The following is a 23,352-nucleotide window of genomic DNA, read 5'->3' on the forward strand; positions in this document are numbered from 1 at the left end:
GATTGGGATTGGGGGGGAGGGGGGAGGCTGGGAAGGGATGTGAAGGGTAAACAAAGGAGGAGGCTGCAATGCTTGGTAAGAAATGTACGCATTATCCTCCCCATGTAATTGTAACTCCTCTGTACACTATGTTCACAAATAAAATAAAATTAAAAAAAAGTAGTCTTCTGAATTATGAGATCTGATGAAAACAATTGTTTAAATTGGTGTTTTGAAAAGCCATAGTTCTTCAAAGGAATGTAAATGCTGTATATGAAACAGATGAGAACATTAAGACGGGTTTTCTTTTCTTTTTCTTTTTTAATCAGATGTGTTGCCAGTTGATCCTGTTAATGAAAATTATGTTCGTAAAGTGAAAAACTGTATTTTTTCAGTTGCCTTCCCTACTCCTTTCAAATCAAAAGTACGTCTTGTAGCAGTTTCAAAGGTTAGACTTTATTTTTTCATACTACAGTGTAGTTTGGCAAATTTAGTTTTACTAAATCAAGTACTTTCTTAGAGTTAATATTGTTCATCTATTGATATATGACAATCATCATACTTAAGAGATACTGTAAATGTATTGGAAGCTATCATTCTTATGAATCACTTTTTAATTCTTTTGTTTTTGTTTGTTTGTTGGTCGTGGGGCTTGAACTCTGGGCTTGGGCGCTGACCCTGTGCTCTTCAGCTCAAGGTGAGCGCTCTACCCCTTGAGCCACAGTGCCACTTCCAGTTTTCTAGTGTTTTATTGGAGATAAGAGTCTCACGGACTTTTCTTCCCAGGCTGGCTTTGAACCGTGATCCTCAGATCTCAGCCTCCTGAGTAGCTGGGATTACAGTGGTGAGCTAGCACCCGGCTTCACTTTTTAATTCTTATTCTCAAAATGTGGTGTCAGTTTCATCCTCATCTTATAGGAAACTACTTTTTTTAGTTAAAAAAAAGTTCAATTCTTAACCTAGACAACTTTTAGAAACAGTCACTAATAACAAACTCTAACTTATTCTCTCATGTAATAAATGAATTTGAAATTAAATGTTGGACATTTACTTCTACTTAGTTTTTTTTTTCAAAAAGCATGTGCTAGGTAAATTTTATTTTACTGTTAATCACAAGAAACTCATGAAAATTCTAATAGAACTCATTTTTTTCCAAACAGAATAGTCATAGGAAGTATGATACATCTCTTATTGAAAGGTATACATGAGATATTTTGGGGAGAGATTTATTCTTGTCATTTTCTTCCATTGGTCTTTTTTCTTGAAGATGATTAAAATAGTCTTAAGATTGTAAGAAGAAAAGATTCTTAGATTTATACGATTTTTTTTTACCCCCTGAATTAGGAAGTTTTAGAAGATGTTTTGGACCTTAGTTTATCTGTCTCAGAAACAGACGATTTTATCCAGCTTGTAAGTGGTGGAAAGATAGTGTTTGGATCCATTCCACTTGCTCACCGATATGGCGGCCATCAGGTGAGAGAAGGAAGAAACATTATCTGCTCTGCTTCTGGATATGAGTAAAACACATTTGATGGAAATCTTGCCTTATGAATTTATTTTGCAATTATTTTCTAATATTAACATATTGACCCATGAACAAGATGTATCTAGAAGAATACTATCCTAAACTGCTTATGCTGTTTCTTGCTGTGATAAAGCTAGTTTGGGCTTTTTCGGTAGAGATTGGTAAATAAGTCCATGATAAATACTTAGCATATGCGAAGCCCTGGGTTTGATCCCCAGCACTGCAAAAACAAAAAGCAAATCCTACAGACTTAAGCTTTTAAAAGGGGACTGAGAACACTGGGGCAGCACAAATATCACTTTTTGGTAAATTATTGCTAGACAGACATGAAGTACAACATTGCATAAGAAATTTAGGGAAAAGCGAAGTAGTATGATGTGTCAATATAAAAGACTGGAAAAGCACAAGTATATTATAATTCTGCTAGAGTAATTGTAGAGCAAGGTTGTAGAACTATAATGCAATAAACCAAGGTTTGGGAGAAGGTGTGATGCATATATTCAGGAAGCAATTAAGGCATACACTAGAAGCAAGCTACTGAAAAGTTCAGAGTACAGGATCATTAGATAAGCATGGGAATGTAGGCCCAATTGTTAATGTTTCTGTCCTTTCTGTACAAGCAAGGTACAATTAAATACTGACTTTATTTTGGAGTTATTGTGGTAATGCTGGCTTAACAGAGAATTAGATTTAGGTCCAACAGTAGGTATAAGTATTACATTAGGAAATATGTGAAAAATGCTTATGTGTCAGCTGTTATACTAATTCTTATTTCATCAGCCTCTAGTTTGTCAGATTAGTTAAGTCTTTTCTTCTTCAAGAGCCTATAGAGTTCTAAGCAAAGTTGTACAAACCATTAGGACCAGGAAGGAAGAGGGGGTTGACTGAGATCATTCTAGGATTTGTGAAAAGTACCTCAGCAAAGAAATCTGCTTAATTTTCTTTACTATTATTTTCCAAATCTACTTGACTGCAGTATTTTACTATTAACATTTCACTGAACTATGTGTCTCAGTTTAGGAACTTCTATACGAAATGATCCTTACAGTCATTTCTAGCTCTTAAATACAGGATCCCATGATTTAGAAGATGTCTCATGTTCAGGGTAAATTTATTTGAAAGTAATTTAAACCTGTACACACATGTATTGTTAAAACATAAATTCAAGCTTGATACTCTACAGATTTTTGTTAACTATTTTTGTTAACTATTGTTAACTTTTTTGTGCATTTTCGTAGTATAGTACAATAAATTAAACTAAAACTTTAAAAAATCAATTTCATATATATCCTCGTGTCTCTCTGGTCTGAAATTATGTGTAATCAATGATTTCCTTTCCATTGATGGAAAATTAGCTTGCAAATTTTCTTTCTTTTTTTATTTTATTGGGAAAATACCGTATAGAGGGGTTACAATTACATGGGCAAGATAATTCTTATCAAGCATTGTTGCCTCCTCTTTTGTTTCCCCTTCCTATCCCTTCCCATCTCCCACCTCCCCATCCCCCCCTTTCGCCCCCTCCCTAGCTTGCAAATTTTCTGATCTCACTCCTAACATTGAATTCATCATTCTTTCTCCTTTCTTCATACATCATATATCCAATTCCACATATATATGCACACACATACATGCACATATACACGTGCATACATATATGTATATGTGTATATGTATGTATTTTTTTGTGATTCTAGAGTTCAAACTCAGGGCCTTACATTTATTTGGCTTGCTTGCTCATGGCTGCCCAGGACCTGGCTCTAGTATATATTCTTTAATCAATTAAGCAATAACACATGAATTTTGCTATAGGATGGAAAAAGAACAGTGTTTAAATTTATATTTATATATGCACACACATGCATGTATTTGGCAAAACTGAAATTTGAACTCTACGGCTTTCCAGGTGCTCTTACTGCTGAGCCATACCTCCAGTCCTGTTTTGTGCTGGTTATTTTTGAGTTTTGCTTACTGTCTAGGTACATGCCCAGATATAATCTACCTATGCTAGGCTTCCCATTGTAGCTTGGATTACAGGCACATGATATTTCACTCAGCTCTTAATTGAGAGTGTGTTTCATGAAATATTCTGCCTGTGTTGTCCTTAAACCTCAGTCTTTCCAATGTTAGTCACCCCAGGAGCTAGGATTACAGGCATGAGCCTCCACCAAGTTTATATTTTATTAAGTGAATTTCATTTAATAGCATGTTTTAAATGAAAGTGTAGTGAATTTGTTTTCCTTACTATTCTAATTATTGATGACTACAATGCTAAAAATGTAAGTTTCTGTTCTATACTTTTTGACCAAAAGACATTGGCTATACAAATTATTGCCCAAGCTCTAAAGATGATAAATATAACTAATTTTCCTTCTTGTCTCTTTTAGTTTGGGATATGGGCAGATCAACTTGGGGATGGAAGAGCCCACCTTATTGGAATTTACATGAACAGGTAGCACACATTTAATATAATATAGTAATATATTAATAGAATATAATAGCTAATATAATATATAATATAATATAAATGCTAACATGAACCTTCTAATCTGTATCTGTATCTGTAGATTGATATCAATAGCTGTATCTCTATCTATATTTTAAAGGCAGGGTGAAAAGTGGGAACTCCAGTTAAAAGGCTCAGGAAGAACTCCATACTCACGGTATAGTTTGGCAATGCCTTTAGGCATCTAAGTAAGAATCAAAGTTGACTTAATTACTGATGAAAATCTTTTCAACTGCATTTCTCACAGGAATGGAGATGGCAGAGCAGTGCTCCGTTCTTCAGTGAGAGAATTTCTGTGCAGTGAGGCAATGCACCATCTTGGAATTCCCACTAGCAGAGCTGCAAGGCAATTAATTCCTCTTTCATTGAAGCTAACTTTTGGGACTGCATCATATTAGCTCTCGAACTGTCTCAGTAGTTGAGCAGATAAATGCCTAGTAGCATGATTTCTTTTCTTAAAATGTGTATTTTATATGATCATTCTAAAGGTGATGTACAGAGGGGTTACAGTTATATAAGTCAGGTAAAGAGTACATTTCTTTTGGGAAAATGTCACCCCTCCCTTGCTCTCTCCCAGTTTTTCCCTCCCATCCCCACCCACAAGTTGCATAGTTCATTTACAACACAGTATTTAGTGAGTATCACTGCTGCATTTGTTCACCCTTTGTCCCTCCATTAGCAAGATTTCTTGTCATTTCAAGTATTCTGAATAGCTTGAGAGCAGTTAAAATGTTGGATTCTCTTTCCCTTTCAGCCTGGTTGTAAGTGATGATGAAGTATGGCGAGATCAGTTCTACAATGGTAATATTACAAAAGAACGAGGTAACAGTGTTTAAAATGCATACACAAAAATTAAACTATTTTTTTTGAGCAACACATAGTGGATGTCTTTGTAATTTTCTTAAAAATGACCCAAGGAAGTTTCTTTCTCCAAGTTGTAATCCAAGTTTTTTATTGTGAAAATACCATACAGAGGGGGTTACAATTACATGGGCAAGGTAATGAGTACATTCCTTATCAAGCATTGTTGCCTCCTCCTTTGTTTCCCTTTCCCATCCCTTCCCTCCCATTCCCCCCCCACCCCAGATGTAATCTTAACAGTATAATATTATAATAGGGTAGCATGTTCCACATGTTTACCTCACAATCCCATACATTTCAAAGTGCAGACATCTGTTTCCGAGCAGCTCACAATGTATCACAAAGACAGTACAGGAAGGGACAGGTCATGCACTTCTCAACAGGAAACCCCATAAGACCTTATCTCAGAACCAGATTGCTCTTACTTTATGTTCTTATTTAGGATGTTCAGTTAACTGTCTTCATGTTTAGTAGTTTAGAAGGAAAATAGTTTAAAAGAAAGGGAATGAGAAATGTGCTGTAGAGGTACATCTAAAGAGATCGAGGGGAGGGGGAATGAGAGAAAAATTTCTCTCAGCAGTGAGTCTAGTGTCTTGTGACTTTTGTATTTGTGCATTTGTTTGTATATTGTACATGTTGTATATTGTGCATTTTTTTACCCTTTTTCCCTCCATTTCTGGGCTCCTTCTTATTGTCCCAAAGACAGATTTAAGAACAAACAACACAGGGCTGGGAAGGTGGCTCAGTGGTAGAGCGCTTGCCTTGAATGCATGAGGCCCTCGCTTCGATTCCTCAGCACCACATAAACAGAAAAAAAGCCAGAAGTGGTGCTGAGGCTCAAGTGGTAGAGCGCTAGCCTTGAGCTGAAGAGCTGAGGGACAGCACTCAGGCCCAGACTTCAGGCCCAGGACTGGACCCCCCCCCCAAAAAAAGAACAAACAACACATAAAAAGGACAACAAAAACAACAACAAGGAAAAAAACCTCTTGTTTCCACTTCTTGGAGTTCATTTTGAAATATTATCTTATATGATCAGAGGCACGTAGGCATTGTACCTTTGTGTTTCTCCCCTAAGAGCATTCTCCTTTGGTCTCACTGTGTGTGAATGTTTAGTCTTATATAATTTATCATGTCTGAGAGTATTTTAGATCTAGCTTCCATATCTTATTCCACCTTCTTATACCATCTTTGATTAAACTTCAACATTTGAATTTGAGTAAGTTGCAAACTTTGATACTATGGCTATATATATATATATATATATATATATATGTATGTATGTATGTATATTTTTTATATTTTGTCGGTTGTGTGGGGCCTGAACTCTGGGCCTGAGCACTGTCCCTCAGCTCTTCAGCTCAAGGCTAGCACTCTACCGCTTGAGCCACAGTGCCACTTCTGGCGTTTTCTGCTTATATGGTGCTGAGGAATCGAACCCAGGGCCTCATGCATTCAAGGCAAGCACTTTACCACTGAGCCACTTCCAAGTCCTATAGTAATATATATATATAATTTTTGTTGGTTGTGGGGCTTGAACTCTGGGCCTGAGCGCTGTCTCTCAGCTCTTCAGCTCAATGCTAGCACTCTACCACTTTTGGCTTTCTGGTGGTTTATTGGAGATAAGAGTTTCACAGACTTTCCTGCCCAGGCTGGCATTGAACCATGATCCTCAGATGTCAGCCTTCTTAGTAGCTGTGATTACAGGCGTGAGCCACTGGCACCTGGCTATAGTAATACATTTTTAAAAATAAGATTTTCATAAAAAATAATACTCTGAAAACATTCAGGTTTAATGAAACTAAAAGTTATATCTCTTTATAACATCTTTTTCTCCTGTTAATATCATTGGATAAAATAATATTGTTTTACAAAGGCTTATGACAACAATTTGTTTCTTTGTTCATGGTGATATGAAATTCCGATCACAGATTGTTGTGGGGTTTGTACAGCATATTACTTTTGTTGCTATGACTTGTATATATAGTCTATTTTAATTCTGAGCCATAGTCTTAAAGATTCAAATAATCCCATTTGATCATTTTCACTTCTTTTTCTTCTTTTTTTCCCTCCTGACTCCCTCCCCTCAAGTTGTATAGTTCATTTCCAACCTAGTGTCTAGTGGGTTTCGCTGCTGAATTGGTTCAACCTTTTTGCCTCCTCCTTTGTTTTTCCTCTACCATCCCTTCCCTCCCATTTCCACAACTACCCCTCCCCCCCATTTTCACTTCTAGGACTTCACATATATAAAGATATTTTTATTTTACTGTTACCCTGATGTTTTCCCAAGAGCCACTGTGTTCTTAAAGTAGTAGAGGAAAACACAAACAAATTAACAAAAACCTCTCCACAAACCCTCGACCCTTTGTGGAATGGAAGTTAGTTCTTTTCTAAGTAAATTTAATAACTATATTGTCTATTAAAATAATTTTATCTTAAGGAAAACAAAATTTTGCTATTGACTATATAGGTTAAAATCATCTTATGCTAAAATAAATGTTTCTTTTTAAAGGTGCAGTGGTGTTGCGTGTTGCAAAATCATGGTTTAGAATTGGATCATTAGAAATTTTGGCTCATTATGGTGAACTGGATTTACTAAGGTTAGACAATTAACTTTTTGTTTTTAAAGCTATGGAAGCATTTTTCCTTCACTTAATTAAGTTATAATTGCTTTTAATATTGCATATAAATGTTGCATATACTTAAGGTATGCAGTGTTTTAGTAATTAATTAATTTTCTTTTTGTGATGCTGAGGATTGAACACAGGGCCTGATACATGCTAGGTAAGCCTTCTACCACTGAGCTACATTTCCAGTTCAGTGTACATTTTGATATATGTATATTCTGTGCAATGATTACCATAATCAAGGTAAGTATAATTTCTGTCACCTCAGTCAGTTACATTTTATGGGAGTGTGGTGAGAATACTTAAGATATATTCTTCTTTTTTTTTTTTTGTCGGTCATGGGGCTTGAACTCAGGCCTGGGCCCTGTCCCTGTGCTTTTTTGCTGGAGGCTAGTGCTCTAGCACTTTCAGCCACAGAACCACTTCTGGTTTTCTGGTGGTTAATTGGAGATAAGAGTCTTAAGGACTTTCCTGCCTGGGCTGGCTTCCAACTTCGAGTCTCAGATTTCAGCATCCTGAGTAGCGAGGATTACAGGCATTAGCTACCAGCCCCCAGCTAAAATATACTCTCTTAACTAACTTAAAGTATACATAGATTGTTAGTAACTATAGTATGTATATTAGGTCTCCAGAATTTATTCATCTTAAACTAAAATCATGGGTCAGAGGCTTTCCTAACCCCTCACCCATAGTAACCACTATTCTAATTTCTGTTTCTATGAGTTCACTTTCTTCAGATTCCACATGTAAGTGAGATTACTGGAGATAAGACTCTCATGGACTTTTCTGTCCAGGCTGGCCTCAAACCGTGATCCCCAGTTCTCAGCCTCCTGAGTAGCTAGGATGACAGGTGTGGGCCACCAGCACCTGGCAATGAGTACATTTCTTTTTCTTTCTTTCCGTCCTTTTTGTCAGTCATGGGGCTTGAAATCAGGGCCTGCACACTGTCCTTGAGCTCTCTACCATTTTTAACCTCAATGCCACTTCTACTTTTAAATATTTTAGCTGCAGACATTTGTCAATTTTTTAAAATCACATTGTTTGTGAAGCTTTAAATGACCTTCCACATATAAATAATCATTCCTTGTTCTGGCTCTACCTTTTACACATTTGTTTCATTGTATTTTCATACTGTATTATTATGATTTCTGTATATATTCTCTTCTCCTCCCTCCCCGATAGACTATGGGTTCTTGGAGGTCTTTTTCCTAGAACTTTCCTATGGTGCAAATACAGGAGCTTCTCAATGGATGTTTCTTGAACCAATCTGAATTTCTAGCCTTGTAAGGTAGAATCTAGCATAATCTTTGAGACACATTTACATATTTTATTGTTATTCAAGGAAATATCTCCTTGGTTATTTTGGAATATAAGTTTAAGGCTGATCGGATGAATATATAAATTTCAAGGGTGGATTATAGCACTTGAGTGTGACTTTGTTTCCTGAGAACTCTGACACCACCTCCTTCTAATTTCCAGGACACTATTAGATTTCATCATCCATGAGTATTTCCCCTCAGTGAATGTAAGAGGACCCAATAGATATGTGGTAAGTTTTTAAAGAGAAAAGGCAATAATAGTTCATTAACATCTTTCATTGTCTTCTGTTAAAGTTTATAACTTATAGAAGTAAATCTAAGAAAGGAGGTGTAGGGCACTTTGAACATTTTGTTAGAAGGAGATGAAATGAACTACATCATGGATAGTACAATTGTTCTGTTTGCAAAATGCATAGAAAAAAAAAGAACAAGTGTTCTGACATCCCAACAGTAAGTTATTTTTTTGGTAGGTCATGGGGCTTGAACTCTAGGCCTGGGCATTGTCCCTGAGCTCTTCAGCTCAAGGCTAGCGCTCTACCACTTCTGGCCTTTTCTGTTTATGTGGTGCTGAGGAATTGAACCCAGGGCCTCATGCATGCAAGACAAGCATTCTACCGCTGAGCCACTGGTGTTATTTTTTTGAATGACATTCATAGCTTAATACAAATATTATTTCCTCACATTAGGTAGATAGGCATTTTAGAGTAATACTTTAAAAGTAAGCATAATTGGGCAGTAGTGGCTCATGCCTATAATTGTAGCTATTCAAGAGGCTGAGATCTGAGGATTATGTTCAGCACCAGTCCAGGCAGAAAAATTTGTGAGACTCTTATATCCAGTTAACCAGCAAAAAGCTGAAAGTAGAAGTATGGCTCAAGTGGTAGAGCACCAGACTGAGTGAAAAAGCCAAGTGAGTACCCAAGGCCTGAGTTCTGGCACAAAACACAATGTACAATAAGCAAATGTTGCTACTGTTGTTGGAAGTTATTGATCTTCATAAGCCATTTTCATATTTTAGAAAAGGGAATTGGTCTCTTTTTTTGGCTCATATTATAAAGTTGACTAGTCACATTACTTTAACTCCTTTGTGAATTCTATTACCTTTACTTTTCTCATTGAATATGAAGAATGCAGGTCCTACTATATCAATGTTGTTTCTATGTTATCTCTTGTTAAGTTTACTTCCATTGTACATGTTTCCTTCCTCTTAATCACCTATTGACTAGATTTGAGTTTGTTCCATATTCTCTTTAAATTTATTATACTGGGCTGGGAAGGTGGCTCCGTGGTAGAGTGCTTGCCTTGCATGCATGATACCCTGGGTTCGATTCCTCAGCACCACATAAGCAGAAAAAGCCCGAAGTAGCACTGTGGCTCAAGTGGTAGAGCGCTAGCCTTGAGCTGAAGAGTGAGGGACAGCACCCACGCCCCAGAGTTTAGGCCCCATGACCAACAACAACAACAACAAAAATTATTATACTGTGCATTGTCAGAGGATGCAAAAGGTTATTCTGTAAATTACTAAAATCCTGAAAATTTTGGAATTTTATTGTAGGATTTTTTTTCTATCGTGGTATCTGAGGTGGCACAGCTTATAGCCTTGTGGATGTCTGTTGGTTTTGCTCATGGTAAGTTATCTATTGACAATTCATTCTTTTGATGAGAATTAAAAGAATTAATTTGTTGAAGCAAAAGACATTTTTTTATGGTGTATTTAAATTTTTTGCTAGCCAGGCAGAGAGGTATACACCAATAATCTCAGCACTTGGAGGTCGGGGAAGAATTGTGAGTTAGACAAGGCCCTATCTCAACATCTTCTCCTTGTTCTGCCCTCAAAAAAATTCTGCCAGTGGGCTTCTGAATATTTTAAATATACATTTTTTTAAAGTAAGCCACAGAGGACAAGGCCTTTCATTTTTTTAAATGGATTTTATTCATAGGAAAGTCTGGCAGCCTGTCTAGGGGTTAAGTGATGGCAAGAAGGGGAGGGATGAATGAAAATGGGTGCTGGGGTGATTTTGAGAGAGAGGGAGTGGGTAAAGGAGAGCGAGGGAGGTTGATCAGGATATATTCTTTGCTTTGGGGAAAAAGTCACAAGGAAGACCCCTTGTACCATGAATGTATGCAAATCAAGTAAATAAATAAATGGGGAGGGAAATAACTTGTATTTGAAGGGAGTAGTAATCACAAAATAGGACAATGTCACCTGTGAAGTTTTTTTTTTGTTTGTTTGTTTTGTTTTTTGTCAGTCATGGGGCCTGAACTCTGGGCCTGGGCGCTGTCCCTCAGCTCTTCAGCTCAAGGCTAGCACTCTACCACTTGAGCCACAGCGCCACTTCCCGCTTTTTTTCTGCTTATGTGGTGTTGAGGAATTGAACCCAGGGCCTCATGCATGCGAGGCAAGCGCTCTACCGCTGGGAATGCTGGGCCATCTTCCCAGCCCCAGGGTTTTGTTTTTCTAGTAAGGTTTTCTAACCCTTGAGCCAAGCTGTTTATTTGTTTATTAATTAATTACTTTACATTCTTCTCTGGTTGTTAAGAGATGCGGTTTTGCTATCTCTAAAATAGGGCTGGCCTTGTCATAGCTAGGATGACAGGTGTATGCCACCATACTCAGCTTTTTTTTTTTTTTTTTGGTTAGATAGGGTTTAATGAACTTTTATGCCCAAGCTGGCCTAGAACCATTGTCTTCCCATACTTAGCCTTCCAAGTAGCTGGGATGAGAGGCCTGTGCTATTACACCTAGTTATGGATTGAGATGGGGTCTCATGAACTTTTTGCCATCAGCACCCAGCATTGAGAAGTTTTTTTGGTCATTATTATTGTATGCATGAGTATATATTATGTTTAGAGCTTTTTAAAGCTATTAAAATTTAATTATAAAGTACTATGTGCTTATGGTGAATAATTAAAACCACAGAGAAGTGATAGCTCATTCTCCAGAGTTATCCATTTCATGCCAGTTTTTCTTGATCCTTTCCTTTAATAGACAGCTATCTCCAGCCATCCTCTCCCCTAGAAAAAAGATTCTAGCGCCCTCTCCCCAAACACAAATTTTAAAATAATAATTTTAACATATGTTAAGCTATCAAATGTTATCAATTAAACTTTACATTGAAAATTTAATTTTATTTCTTCTCTAACACAGTTGATAACATAGTTGATAGATCTTTTGTTGTTTTATTCTGGATAGCTTATCGAATTAAAGAAAAATGCATTATCGCTATATTTTTGGACTTTTTTGTTGTTGTTTTAGGTGTGTGCAATACTGATAATTTCAGTTTGTTGTCTATTACAATTGACTATGGTCCATTTGGTTTTATGGAGGCCTATAATCCAGGTATGTGTGATTTACATAAATGTGTGTTTCTTTTTTTAATTGTAAAAATACTATACAGAGGGGTTACAGTTACATAAGTAAGGTAATGAGTACATTTCCTATCCAGCATTATTACCTCCTCCTTTGTTTTTCCCCCTACTATCCCTGCCCTTCCCACCTCCCCATCTCCCACCCCCCATGTATGTTTCTTTAAAGAAAAAAATTCACAGGTTTATTTTAGATTGAGCTGTTGTAGATAATATTGTGGGAGAGAAGAAGAACAATGGCTAGAGCTCATTCACAGATACAGTTGTTTTTATCTGCCTTCTGGGCATGTGAAGTCATACAAGGATGAATCCTTGGCCTCTATCCTGCAGGAATTACACATTAGGCAAAGGAGATGAAGTACGTCAGGGATCTGTCCTCACGCATGTGGGTTTGGGCATCTGGCCCTTAATGTCTCTGTGTCTTTGAAGGAAACCTCTCATCCTGCTAATATATAAAATGTAGTGACCGTAACAACTACCCATGACTAGAACAGTCACATAAAGCTTTGTAAAAGGCATGCTACTGGAGCTAGAATTTGTGCCGGACATGTAACTTAGTAGTAGACTGCTTGCCTAGCATGTGCCAGGCCTTAGGTATAATCCTCAGGACTGAAATTTTTTTTAAAAAAAGGAAGGAAGAAAGAAAAAAAGACAATTTATAAAGTGGAAATTCTTGTGGGTTAAAAATTTATAATTGAGGGGAGGGAAGGGATGGTAGGGGAAAAACAAAGGAGGAGGTAACAATGCTCAATAGGAAATGTACTCATTACCTTACACATGTAACTGTAACCCCTCTGTTGAGCATCTTTATATAAAAATACGTACTAATCAAAAATAAAAATACCAAAAAATTATAAATGAATGAACTGAAGCATAGTAGACTTTATGGAGGGCACAAATAGTATAATTCTTTAGAAAGAGTAGATTGAAGCTGAACAAAATAAGTACCAAGAAATGGGTACTTGCAAGGGGAAGGGGGAAAAGGGGAGAAGGGGAGAAGAATGAACTGGGAAATGGGTAGAATGCAGGCAAGAATGTATTGTGTATGCCACAGAAGTGAGACAAATAAGGGAAGGGTGAATTGAAGGGAGTGAAGATGTTGAGAGGATGACACAGATCAAGAGGGATTGTATACACAAATTGCTTTGCTAAACAGCAAAAAGTTAAATACATAACCTACAAACTAAGAAAAGTAAGGGAGGGGATAGGGTGGGAGATGTGAAGGAAAATGTTAAAAGGGATGACATGGAGCAAGAGGCACTGTATTTATAAACTGCTTTTCTAAATGACAAGTCCTTTGTACAACTATTAAGGATAATAAATTTTTTTCAAATGTATTGATCTATTCAGCAAATGTTCATATTTTATTCATTCATTCATTGATTGGTGGATGCCAGTAATGGGGCTTGAACTCAGGGCCTGGATGCTGTCTTTTAGTTGTTTTGTTCAAGGCGAGCATTCTACTGCGTGAGCCATACCTCCACTTCTGGCTTTTTGCTAGGTAATTGGAGATGAGTCTTATGTACTTTTCTGCGTAGGCTGGCTTGAACCACAATCCTCAGATGTCAGCCTCCTGAGTAGCTAGGATTATGGGCATGAGCCACTGGTACCCAACCAAATGTTTATATTTTTAAAGCTTTTAGTGTATATGAATATTGTTAAATGTTTCTATTACCTTTTAGTTAAGCATTTAATGCCAGAAAATGTTTACCTAACAAATATAAACGCATTAAATATTAAATATAAATATATAAATAATATATAATAGAAATAGAATATATAAATATTATATAAATTATATATAAATGATATATTAAATACAAACTTAAAATTATAAAGAAGGTATTTGCTATAATTATCCTCCTACAAAGCTGTAATATTTTGTTTAAAACAGATTTTGTACCAAACACATCTGATAATGAAAGAAGATATAAAATAGGAAATCAAGCCAATATTGGAATGTTTAATCTAAACAAGTTGTTACAAGTGCTGAACTTGTTGTTTGATCCTATGCAAAAGCAGCTGTGAGTAAATCCTAAATCTACTAATGATATTAATGTCAAAATGTATTGCATTACAATCACTGTAGTCAAGCACAGTGGCTTTTACCTGCAATCCTAGCTGTTCAGGAGGTAGAGATTGGAAGGATCACAGTTTGGGGTCAGCCTGGGAAATAAGTTCAGGAGAACCATCTTAGCAGGTTGTGGTCACATGCATCTGTTATTCCAGCTAATGAGAGGTTGAGATTGGGAGGATCATGGTTCCAGTCTAGCCTGAGAGGGAAATGTCTATGAGACCCTTTAACAGAAAAAGTAGGCATTATAGCACATGCCTTTCATTCCAGCTATCATAACAAGTATCAATAAGAGGATTACAGTCCAGAGCACCCCAGACCCCCCAAAAAAGATTCTATCAAAAATACACATATCAAAAAGAGCTGAAAGTATAGCTCAAAGAGTAGAGTGCCTGCCTAATAAGTGTGAAGCCCTGAGTTCAAATTCCAGTACCACCAAAATAAATGTGTTGTATAGTATATTAGTAGATAAGTACTATCTCCTAATGCATGAGTACTGGGAGAGAGGGGTTTGGAATTTTCAAGGAAGGAATAGTAAACACATGAAGTCTTGGATATTAGGCCGTTGCCTAACATATAGCTGGCAAAGATCTTCTCCTGTTCTGTAGGCTATCTTTTTAGTTGCTAACTAGGTCCTTCCCCATGCATAAATATATATATATTTTTGGTCATGGGCTTGAACTCAGGAACTGGGTGGTGTCCCTGAACTTTTGCACTCAAGGCTAGCACTATACCACTTTCAGCCATAGCACCACTTCCAGTTTTCTAGTGGTTAATTGGAGATAAAAGTATCATGGACTTTTCCTGCCTGGGCTGGCTTCAAATTGTGATCCTCAGATCTGAGCCTTCTGGATAGCTAGGATTACAAACGTGAGACACTGATGTCCAGCCCATGCAGAAACTTCTTAGTTTGATACAATCCTATTTGTTTGTTCTTTCTTCCATTTGCTCTGCTCCTGGAACTTTACTCCCTGCCTATGTCAATATGTTTTAATGTTTCTCCTACTCCTTCCTATTTCATGGTTTCAGGGCTGATGTTGAGGTGTTTGATCCATTTCGAACTGCTATTAGTACAGATGATAGGAAGGAATAGATAGAGGTCTGGTTTCAGTGTTCTGCATGTGGATATCCTTTTTCCTAACACTAGCTGTTCTTTATTCCATCCTATGTTTTTGGCTCCCTGATCCTTGACTGTAACTTTGTGGGTTTATTTCTGGGTTTTCTATTCTGTCCCATGGGTGCTTAGGCCTGTTTTTGTGCCAGTACCAAGCTGTTTTCATGACAATAGCTGAATAGTAGAATTTGAAGTATTAGAATTGTTGTATGTCCAACATTATTATTATTATTATTGCCCAGGATTGTTTTTTGAGATTTGGTCAGGACATTTTGTGATTCAATATGATTTTTGGATTGAAGAATAACATTGAAATTTTGATGGATATTGCATTGTGTTTGTAGATTGCCTTGGACAGTATTGCCATTTTCACAACATTCTGCCAGTCCAGGAACCTAAAAGATCTTTCCATTTCTGAATGTCTTTTTCAATTTCTTTCCTCAAAAATTTGTAGTTTTTGTTAGAGGTGTCCTTCACTTCTTTGGCTAGGTTTATTATTAGGATTTTTTTTTTTTAGGGAGGGGTGACTATTGCAAATGGAGTTGCTTTCCTGATTTCACTCTTGATCTTATTATTGCATATAGAAAAGCTGTTGATTTTTGTGTATTGATTTTTATACTGTGCTATTTAGCTAAAGTTATATATTAACTCTAGGAGCCTAGGGTGGAGTCTCTAATATCTAGAATATACAGAGGGCTTAAGAAACTGAACTGTCAGCGAGTCAGCAATCCAACTAATGGGGAAATGAGCTAAACAGAGACTTCTCAGAAGAAGTAAAAATGGCCAATAAACATATGAAGAAATGCTCAACATCTTTGGCCATAAAGGAAATGAAAACCAAAACAAGACTGAGATTCCACCTCACTCCAGTTGCCTGTACTCCTAGCTACTCAGGAGGCTGACATCTGAGGATTGTGGTTTGAAGCTAACCTGGGCAGTAAAGCCTGAGAAACTCATGTCTCTAACTACCAAAAAAGCTGGAAATGGAGCTGTGGCTCAAGTGATACAACTCTAGCCTTGAGTAAAAAAGCTCAGGGATAGTGCCCAGGCCCAGAGTTCAATTCCCAAGACTGGCACACACAAAACAAAAAGAATACAAATAATAACAGATGATGGTGAGAATGTGGGAGAAAAAGATCCCTAATGCATGGATGATGGTAATGTAAACTTGTTCAACCACTCTGAAAATCAGTTTGGAGATTCTTAAAAAAAACTAAACATAGAACCCATAATCCAGCAATTCTTCTCTTGGGCATTTATTCAAAAGATTAGAAACTAGGATATAGTAAAGCCACCTGCATAATCGTGTTCATTGTTTCATTATTCACCATAGCCATAGTATGGAAACAGTCCAGATACCCTTTAATGGATGAATGGATCAAGAAAATATGGTATATATATAAATAGAATTCTATGTTTCCGGGCTGGGAAAGTGGCTCAGTGGTAGAGTGTTTGCCTTGCATGCGTGAAGCCCTGGGTTTGATTCCTCAGCACCACATAAGCAGAAAAAGCCAGTAGTGGCACAGTGGCTCAAGTGGTAGGGCACTATCCTTGAGCTGAAGAACTGAGGGATAGTGCCCAGGCCCAGAGTTCAGGCCCCATGACCAAAAAAAAAAAAAAAAAAAGAATTCTATGCTTCCATCAGAAAGAATGATATTGTACTATTTGTAAGGAAATTGAAAGACCTGGAAAAAATTATATTAAGTAAAGTAAGCCAAACCCAAAAAAATGTAGACTGCATGTTTTCCCTCTTATTCATTGTAACTAGAATGTGCCTATAAGTTTACAAGTAAACACACTGGATAGTAAAGACAAAAAAAAATATACTTGGGCATGATAAATTATACAGGACTCCAGACATTCAAAAAGTGAGACCAAAGGAGGATGTTCTTAGGAGTGGATCATAAGGGCTCAATAGCTATGGGCATATGATCAAATAAAATGATGTTTAAAAAAATGAACTCCAATTAATGGAAACAAGAGGTTTTATATTATTTTGCTTGTTGTTGCTGTTTTTTCTCTTTTGTTGCTGTTTTTTATTTCTGTACCTTTTATCTTGTATGCAAATTTATTCATTTTGAGGAGGGTAAGGGGAGCAAAGAAAAGTTGGGACAAAGGGCGAACAAACGCAGCAGTGATACTCACTAGACATTATGTTGAAAATGAACTATACAACTTGTGGGGGAAGAGAATCAGGAGGGAAAATCTGGGAGAAAACAAGGGAAGAGGTGACACTGTTCAAAAAGAAATGTGCTCATTCCCCAACTTACGTAACTGTAACCCCTCTGTACATCATCTTTACAATAACAATAAAATAATAAAAAGAAACTGTCGGGATGGGAATGTGGCTTAGTGGTTGAGTGCTTGCCTAGCATGCATGAAACCCTGGGTTCAATTCCTCAGTACCACATAAACAGAAAAAGCCAGACGTGTCACTGTGGCTCAAGTGGTAGAGTGCTAGCCTTGAACACAAGAAGCTCAGAGACAGTGCCTAGGCTCTGAGTTCAAGCCCCAGGACTGGCACAAAAAATGTGGTGTATATATACAATGGAATTTTACTCATTCATTAGGAAGAATTAGATCATTTGGGAAGAAATCAATCGACAGTTCTTTGCAAATGCCAGAGGAGGAGTTAGAGGAGATATGGTCAGAAAGGTAAAGGGAAGGGGTGGGATTTGAGAATATTTTAAGTTTTTGTATCATTTGAAATAAATTTAGAATGCTGAGATAGACTATTTAAGGATGAGTTTAAGATTGCTCTTTAGTTTCTATAATAGGTTCATTTTTTAAATATTCAGACAAAGAAGATATTAATATATTGGGTGAGATAGTTTGAGTCTTAAGATGATTGTAAATTGAAATGGACTCCAGGAAATGGAAACAAGAAGGTTTTCTTTGTTGCTGTTTTCATTTTCTTTTTGTCTTGTTTGTTCATTTATCTGTCCTTGGGAGGGTAAGGGGGAGTGGGCATAGAAATGGAGGGAGTTGTAAACAAATGCAGCAGTGGTACTCACTAGACACTATGTTGAAAATGAACTATACAACTTGTAGGTGGAGATGGGAGGAAAAACTGGGCTAGAGTGAAGGGGTGACATTGTCCAAAAAGAAACATGCTCTTTACCTGACTTAGGTAACTGTAATCACCTTTGTAATGACAATAAAAATTTTACAAGAAAAAGCTTGATACAAATATCATATTTCTATGACTGGCTATTACAGAAGCATAACAACATTTGTCCTATAGACTACTTATTTATAGTGATGACATGATTTGACTTGTGTGGTATCCAAATCTTTGAATAAGTAACTTTATAGTGACAGTTGTCTCTATATATGATATGTGATTAAGCCAGTAGGCTAGAATTACAAGCATGTAATCTCTTTGTTATTTTTAATATATGTATAGGATGCATATATGTATGTATGTATGTATGTATGTATGTATGTATCTATCTATCTATCTATCTATCTATCTATCTATCTATGTTTTCTACAGTGGTCAGGAGATCAAACCCAGGGTCTTAACACATGCTAGACAACCACTCTATCAGTTCCAGCCCCAGGCCTCTTTTTTTTGTTGTTGTTGGTTGTGGGGCTTGAACTCTGGGCCTGGGTGCTGTCCCTAAGCACTTCAGCTCAAGGCAAGTGCTCTATCATTTGAGCCATAGCACCATTTCTGGTTTTCTGGTGGTTTATTGAAGATAAGAGTCTCATGGACTTTCCTGCCCAGACTGGCTCTGAACTGTGATCCTCAGATCTCAGCCTCCTGAGAGTTACAGGCATGAGCCACCAGCACCCAGCCAGACCTCTTTTTTTGAGACAAGGTTTTGCCATGTTCCCCAGACTGGTCTCAAATTCACAATCCTTCTGCCTCTCAAGTGTTGAAATTACAGGTATATGTGTTGCCATTTTAATAGAATGTAATTTAAGAATGTTTAGGTTTATTTAAATTATTTTGTGCTAGTATTGGGGCTTGAACTCAAGGCCTAGCACAGTTGCTTGGCTTTTTCACTCAAGGCCAGTGCCCTACCTCTTGAGCCATACTTCTAGTTCAAATTTTTTGCTGGTGTATTGGAGGTAATAGTCTCACAGATTTGTCTGCCTGGGCTGGCTTTGACCTAGATCCTCAGACCTCAGCCTCTTGAGTAGCTAGGATTACAGGAGTCATCCACTGACAACTGGCTCAAGAGTGTTAATTTTAAATTATGGTTTATCTGTCTTTCCCTTTTATCCCCTAGGGCTGCTCAGATGCTTGATGGGTACCCTGCTCTTTATTATACAAGGTTTGTCATTTTTGAATCTGGATGATGAAGTATCTTGGTTGGACAATTGGAGGACAGTTCATAGACTAGTGAGAATTGTAATAATAAGATGGCCCTTCTCCTTTTAGATTTAGAAAATTATTCAAAGCTAAATTGGGATTACTTGGAGAAGGAGAAGGTGATGATGAGTTAATTGCATTTCTCTTACATGTGAGTTTACATTTACCTTCTTTCTGCAAATTTTGATAGTATATGTTTATGGCTATGTTTATATGTTCTAGCATATGTTTATATGCTATCAGAATATCCCAATAGCATGTTTTAAAAGAACTGGGATCACTACATGTGATTGCTTTCTTTAGCTCATGGAAAAGACAGAAGCCGATTTTACCATGACGTTTCGGCAGCTCAGCGAGATTACTGAGAGCCAGTTACAGGAGCTCAACATTTCCCAGGTAAAAACTGTGCCACTTGGCTTTTTCCTTACTCAGTTATTCGACAGGTTTCTAGGCATATACTTTACATAACACAAAATCCCACTCAAGTGTACAATCATTTAAAAAATAAGTAATAGATTTGTGTCCTTGTTATGGTTCAGTTTTAGAATAATTCCATCTTTCTAGAAATATCCTTGCGTCCATCTGCAGTCAACCCCTGCTTCCATTTCCAGTACCAGACAACTGCTAATTCACTTTCTGTCCTTAAAGGTTTTCACTTTTTAGATCTATCATGTACACAGAATCCTACAAGATGGGATCTTTTGATCTACTTTCTTCCCTTGGCATGTTTTTTAGGCTTAGCCATATTGTAACTTACTTCAGTTTTTTTATTCATTATTGGACAAATAACTCCTTGTATAGGATATACCATATTTTTCTTGTCTAGTTAGCAGTTGATAGACATCAGGCTATTTCTACTTTTGTGCTATTATGAATCAATGCTACTATGAATATTTATAAAAAGTTTCAGGCTAGACATTAGTTGAACTACTGGATCCTTTAACAAATTTATGTTCAACTTTTAAAGAAACTGATGAATTGTTTCCAAAGTGACTGTTAGAATATGCATTATCTCTTTATTTCCATGCTAAACAGTAATGGAATAATGGAATGATATTTAGGAAACAATGAGGTAGAGGATTACCAGAGTCTTACTTACGTCGTATTTAGAAGCACGAATTTATTTATAAGGCCTAAATATGTGTGTGTGTGTGTAGGGGGGGCACACTGGTCCTGGCACTTGAATTGGGGCCTGAGCTCTCTTTGAACTAGTGCTAGTGCTCTACCACTTGAGCCACAGCTCTACTAAATTTTTTTTACAGGGTTAATTGGAGACAGGAGTCTTTCAACTTTTCTTGCCCAGGCTGGCTTTGAATCATGATCCTCAGATCTCAGCCTCCTAAATTAGCTAAGATTACAGGTGTGAGCCACCAGCTCCTGGCTGGGCTAAACCTTTTAGATGGAAAACACCTAATGGTTTTTATTATTGTTGAGATTAAAATCTACTTTTATTTCATTTTTTTCGGCACTGAGGTTTAAACTCAGGGCTGTGTACTTGCTAGGCTAGTGTTTTACTACTTGAGCTGTGCCTCCAGCTTCTTCAATGTACTTGGAATCATCTCTAGATAGCTTATAATGTCTAATGCAATGTAAATAGTTGCTAGATTGTGTTGTGTGGGGATAATGCCAGGCAAAAGTCCACAGATGATTTTTTCTGCATATTTTGGATCTGCAGTTGGTTGAATTTGCTAGTGTGGAACCTGTGGATAAACAGCATTGGATGTCTTTATTTTTAAGAGGGAAACATTTACTAACAGAAAAAGACTGCTGGATGCTGGTGGCTTGTGCCTTAGCCATTCAGGAAATTGAGATTTTGAGGATTGCAACTTGAAGCCAGCCCAGGCAGGAAAGTCTGTGAGATTCATTTCTGGAAGTGGTGCTGTGGTTCAAAGGTGTAGAGCACTAGCTTTGAACTCAAGAGCTCAGAGACAGTGCCTAGGCCCTGAGTTCAAGCCCCACAACCATTCCAAAAAAAAAAGACTAAAATAAATGCTGGAGAAGATATTATGTTTGTTTTGAAGGTTTAGTTCCCTGAAATTCTTGATCTATTTGTTAAAATTGTCTCAGATCTAGAATCACAAGATTTAACATTGAGAATGGACCTTAAAGATCAATTCACTTTACAATATGAACACATATTACTTTCTAGATTCATGTAGGAAGTTATTACAAAGTCAGAAACAGAACCAGAATTTCCTGATTCTATCAGATCTGCTTTGTTAATTTCCTAAGTCTGTCAGATCTTTCTTTGACCTTCCATTATTTTACTGAAAATCAGCCCCTACATTCACACATAAGGCAAGAAAAGATGGATTTTACTCAGTATTTTTAAGGGGAAGTTTACTGTAGTGATTGCAGGTTAGATGGCTGCAGATCTAGCCATCACTTGCTTTACCTATAAGAGAGAATCACCACTAGTCACGTGGACTCAGGATTTAGTGATCAGTAGAAATACATCCATCAGAGAGGCTCTGGTGATTCTCTTAATCTCAGTCCTCTAGTTTGGGGTGTAATCTCAGGCAGAGTTCATCTGAGGTTTACAGGAAAAGCTATTGTGTTGCAATCTGTATTGGCAAGGGATGTCAGCTCTTTATGGACTATTCTACAGCTATCACACAGGCGTTTGTGTTCAGTGTAGAAAGGGGAATTAAACTGGTTTAGAAGGGAAAAACATATCAATTATTATTATACCATTAGGTAAGGATTATGCTAATTATAAGGGAATACTATGCTTATAGATATGAAGTAGCTCTGTGTGTGTGTGTGTGTGCTGGGATGACATCCAGGACCTTGTGAATTCTAGGCACATGCTGTACCACTGTGCTGCACCTACAGTCCTTGGTTTTTCTTTTGCAAGGTCTCACTGTGTAGCTAAGGATGGCCTTGAACTCTTGTCTCTGCCTCCCAAGTGCTGGGACCACAAGAGTCTGGCTCATAGACTGCATTGTGTGTGTGTGTGTGTGTGTGTGTGTGTGTGTGTGATGTGTGTGTGTGTGTGTGTGTGTGTGTGTAAGTGCTGGTACTAAGGCTTTGAATTCAGGGTCTGGGTGCTTGCTGTTCTTTAGCTTTTTTGCTTAAGGTTAGTGTTCTACTACCTGAGCCAAAGCTCTACTTCTGACTTTTTGGTGGTTAATTGGGGATAAGAGTCTCATCAGTGTTCCTCTCTGGGCTTACTTTGAACTTCCATCCTCAGATGTCAATCTCTTGAGAAGCTAGGACTACTGGTATGAGCCACTGATTCCTGGCATGTCTTTTTTTTTGGGGGGGGAGGGTCTGGTCGTGGGGCCTGAACTCTGGGCCTGGGCACTGTCCCTCAGCTCTTCAGCTCAAGGCTAGTGCTCTACCACTTGAGCCACAGTGCCACTTCCGGCTTTTTTCCTTTTTGCTTATGTGGTGCTGGGGAATCGAACCCAGGGCCTCATGCATGCAAGGCAAGCCCTCTACCACTGAGCCACCTTCCCAGCCCATGCTGGCATGTCTTAATTTCCTTATCCTACCCACCTAAGCATAGCACACAGTCCATGAATAAATTAATTCATAGATTAAGTTAAGTAATTGCTAAATTAATAGAGTAACTAAATAAAATGCAGTTGCAGGTTAAGTTTATAAAAGCAAATTATGCTTATAGATAAACATTCCCCTATCTCCATTCATTTATTTTTAACA

General features: G+C 37.4%; 1 protein-coding gene across 2 annotated transcripts in view; it reads left to right on the forward strand.

Annotated features, from left to right (window-relative positions):
• LOC105984369 (selenoprotein O-like) overlaps positions 1–23,352 on the forward strand; it is a 42,930-nt gene that overhangs the window by 5,781 nt on the left and 13,797 nt on the right. The window contains exons 2-15 of one of the 2 annotated variants that reach the window (XM_013014548.1): positions 309–427; positions 1,324–1,452; positions 3,889–3,953; positions 4,108–4,164; positions 4,255–4,353; positions 4,762–4,829; positions 7,378–7,465; positions 8,972–9,041; positions 10,367–10,439; positions 12,068–12,151; positions 14,072–14,201; positions 19,604–19,648; positions 19,756–19,837; positions 19,990–20,082. In XM_013014548.1, coding sequence (XP_012870002.1) covers positions 309–427; positions 1,324–1,452; positions 3,889–3,953; positions 4,108–4,164; positions 4,255–4,353; positions 4,762–4,829; positions 7,378–7,465; positions 8,972–9,041; positions 10,367–10,439; positions 12,068–12,151; positions 14,072–14,201; positions 19,604–19,648; positions 19,756–19,837; positions 19,990–20,082 — 1,202 coding nt within the window. The remainder of the gene's footprint in view (positions 1–308; positions 428–1,323; positions 1,453–3,888; positions 3,954–4,107; positions 4,165–4,254; positions 4,354–4,761; positions 4,830–7,377; positions 7,466–8,971; positions 9,042–10,366; positions 10,440–12,067; positions 12,152–14,071; positions 14,202–19,603; positions 19,649–19,755; positions 19,838–19,989; positions 20,083–23,352) is intronic. The other variant, XM_013014549.1, reaches the window with a different exon arrangement.

Source organism: Dipodomys ordii, unplaced genomic scaffold (assembly GCF_000151885.1).
Source record: "Dipodomys ordii isolate 6190 unplaced genomic scaffold, Dord_2.0 Scaffold24, whole genome shotgun sequence".
Taxonomy (NCBI): domain Eukaryota; kingdom Metazoa; phylum Chordata; class Mammalia; order Rodentia; family Heteromyidae; genus Dipodomys; species Dipodomys ordii.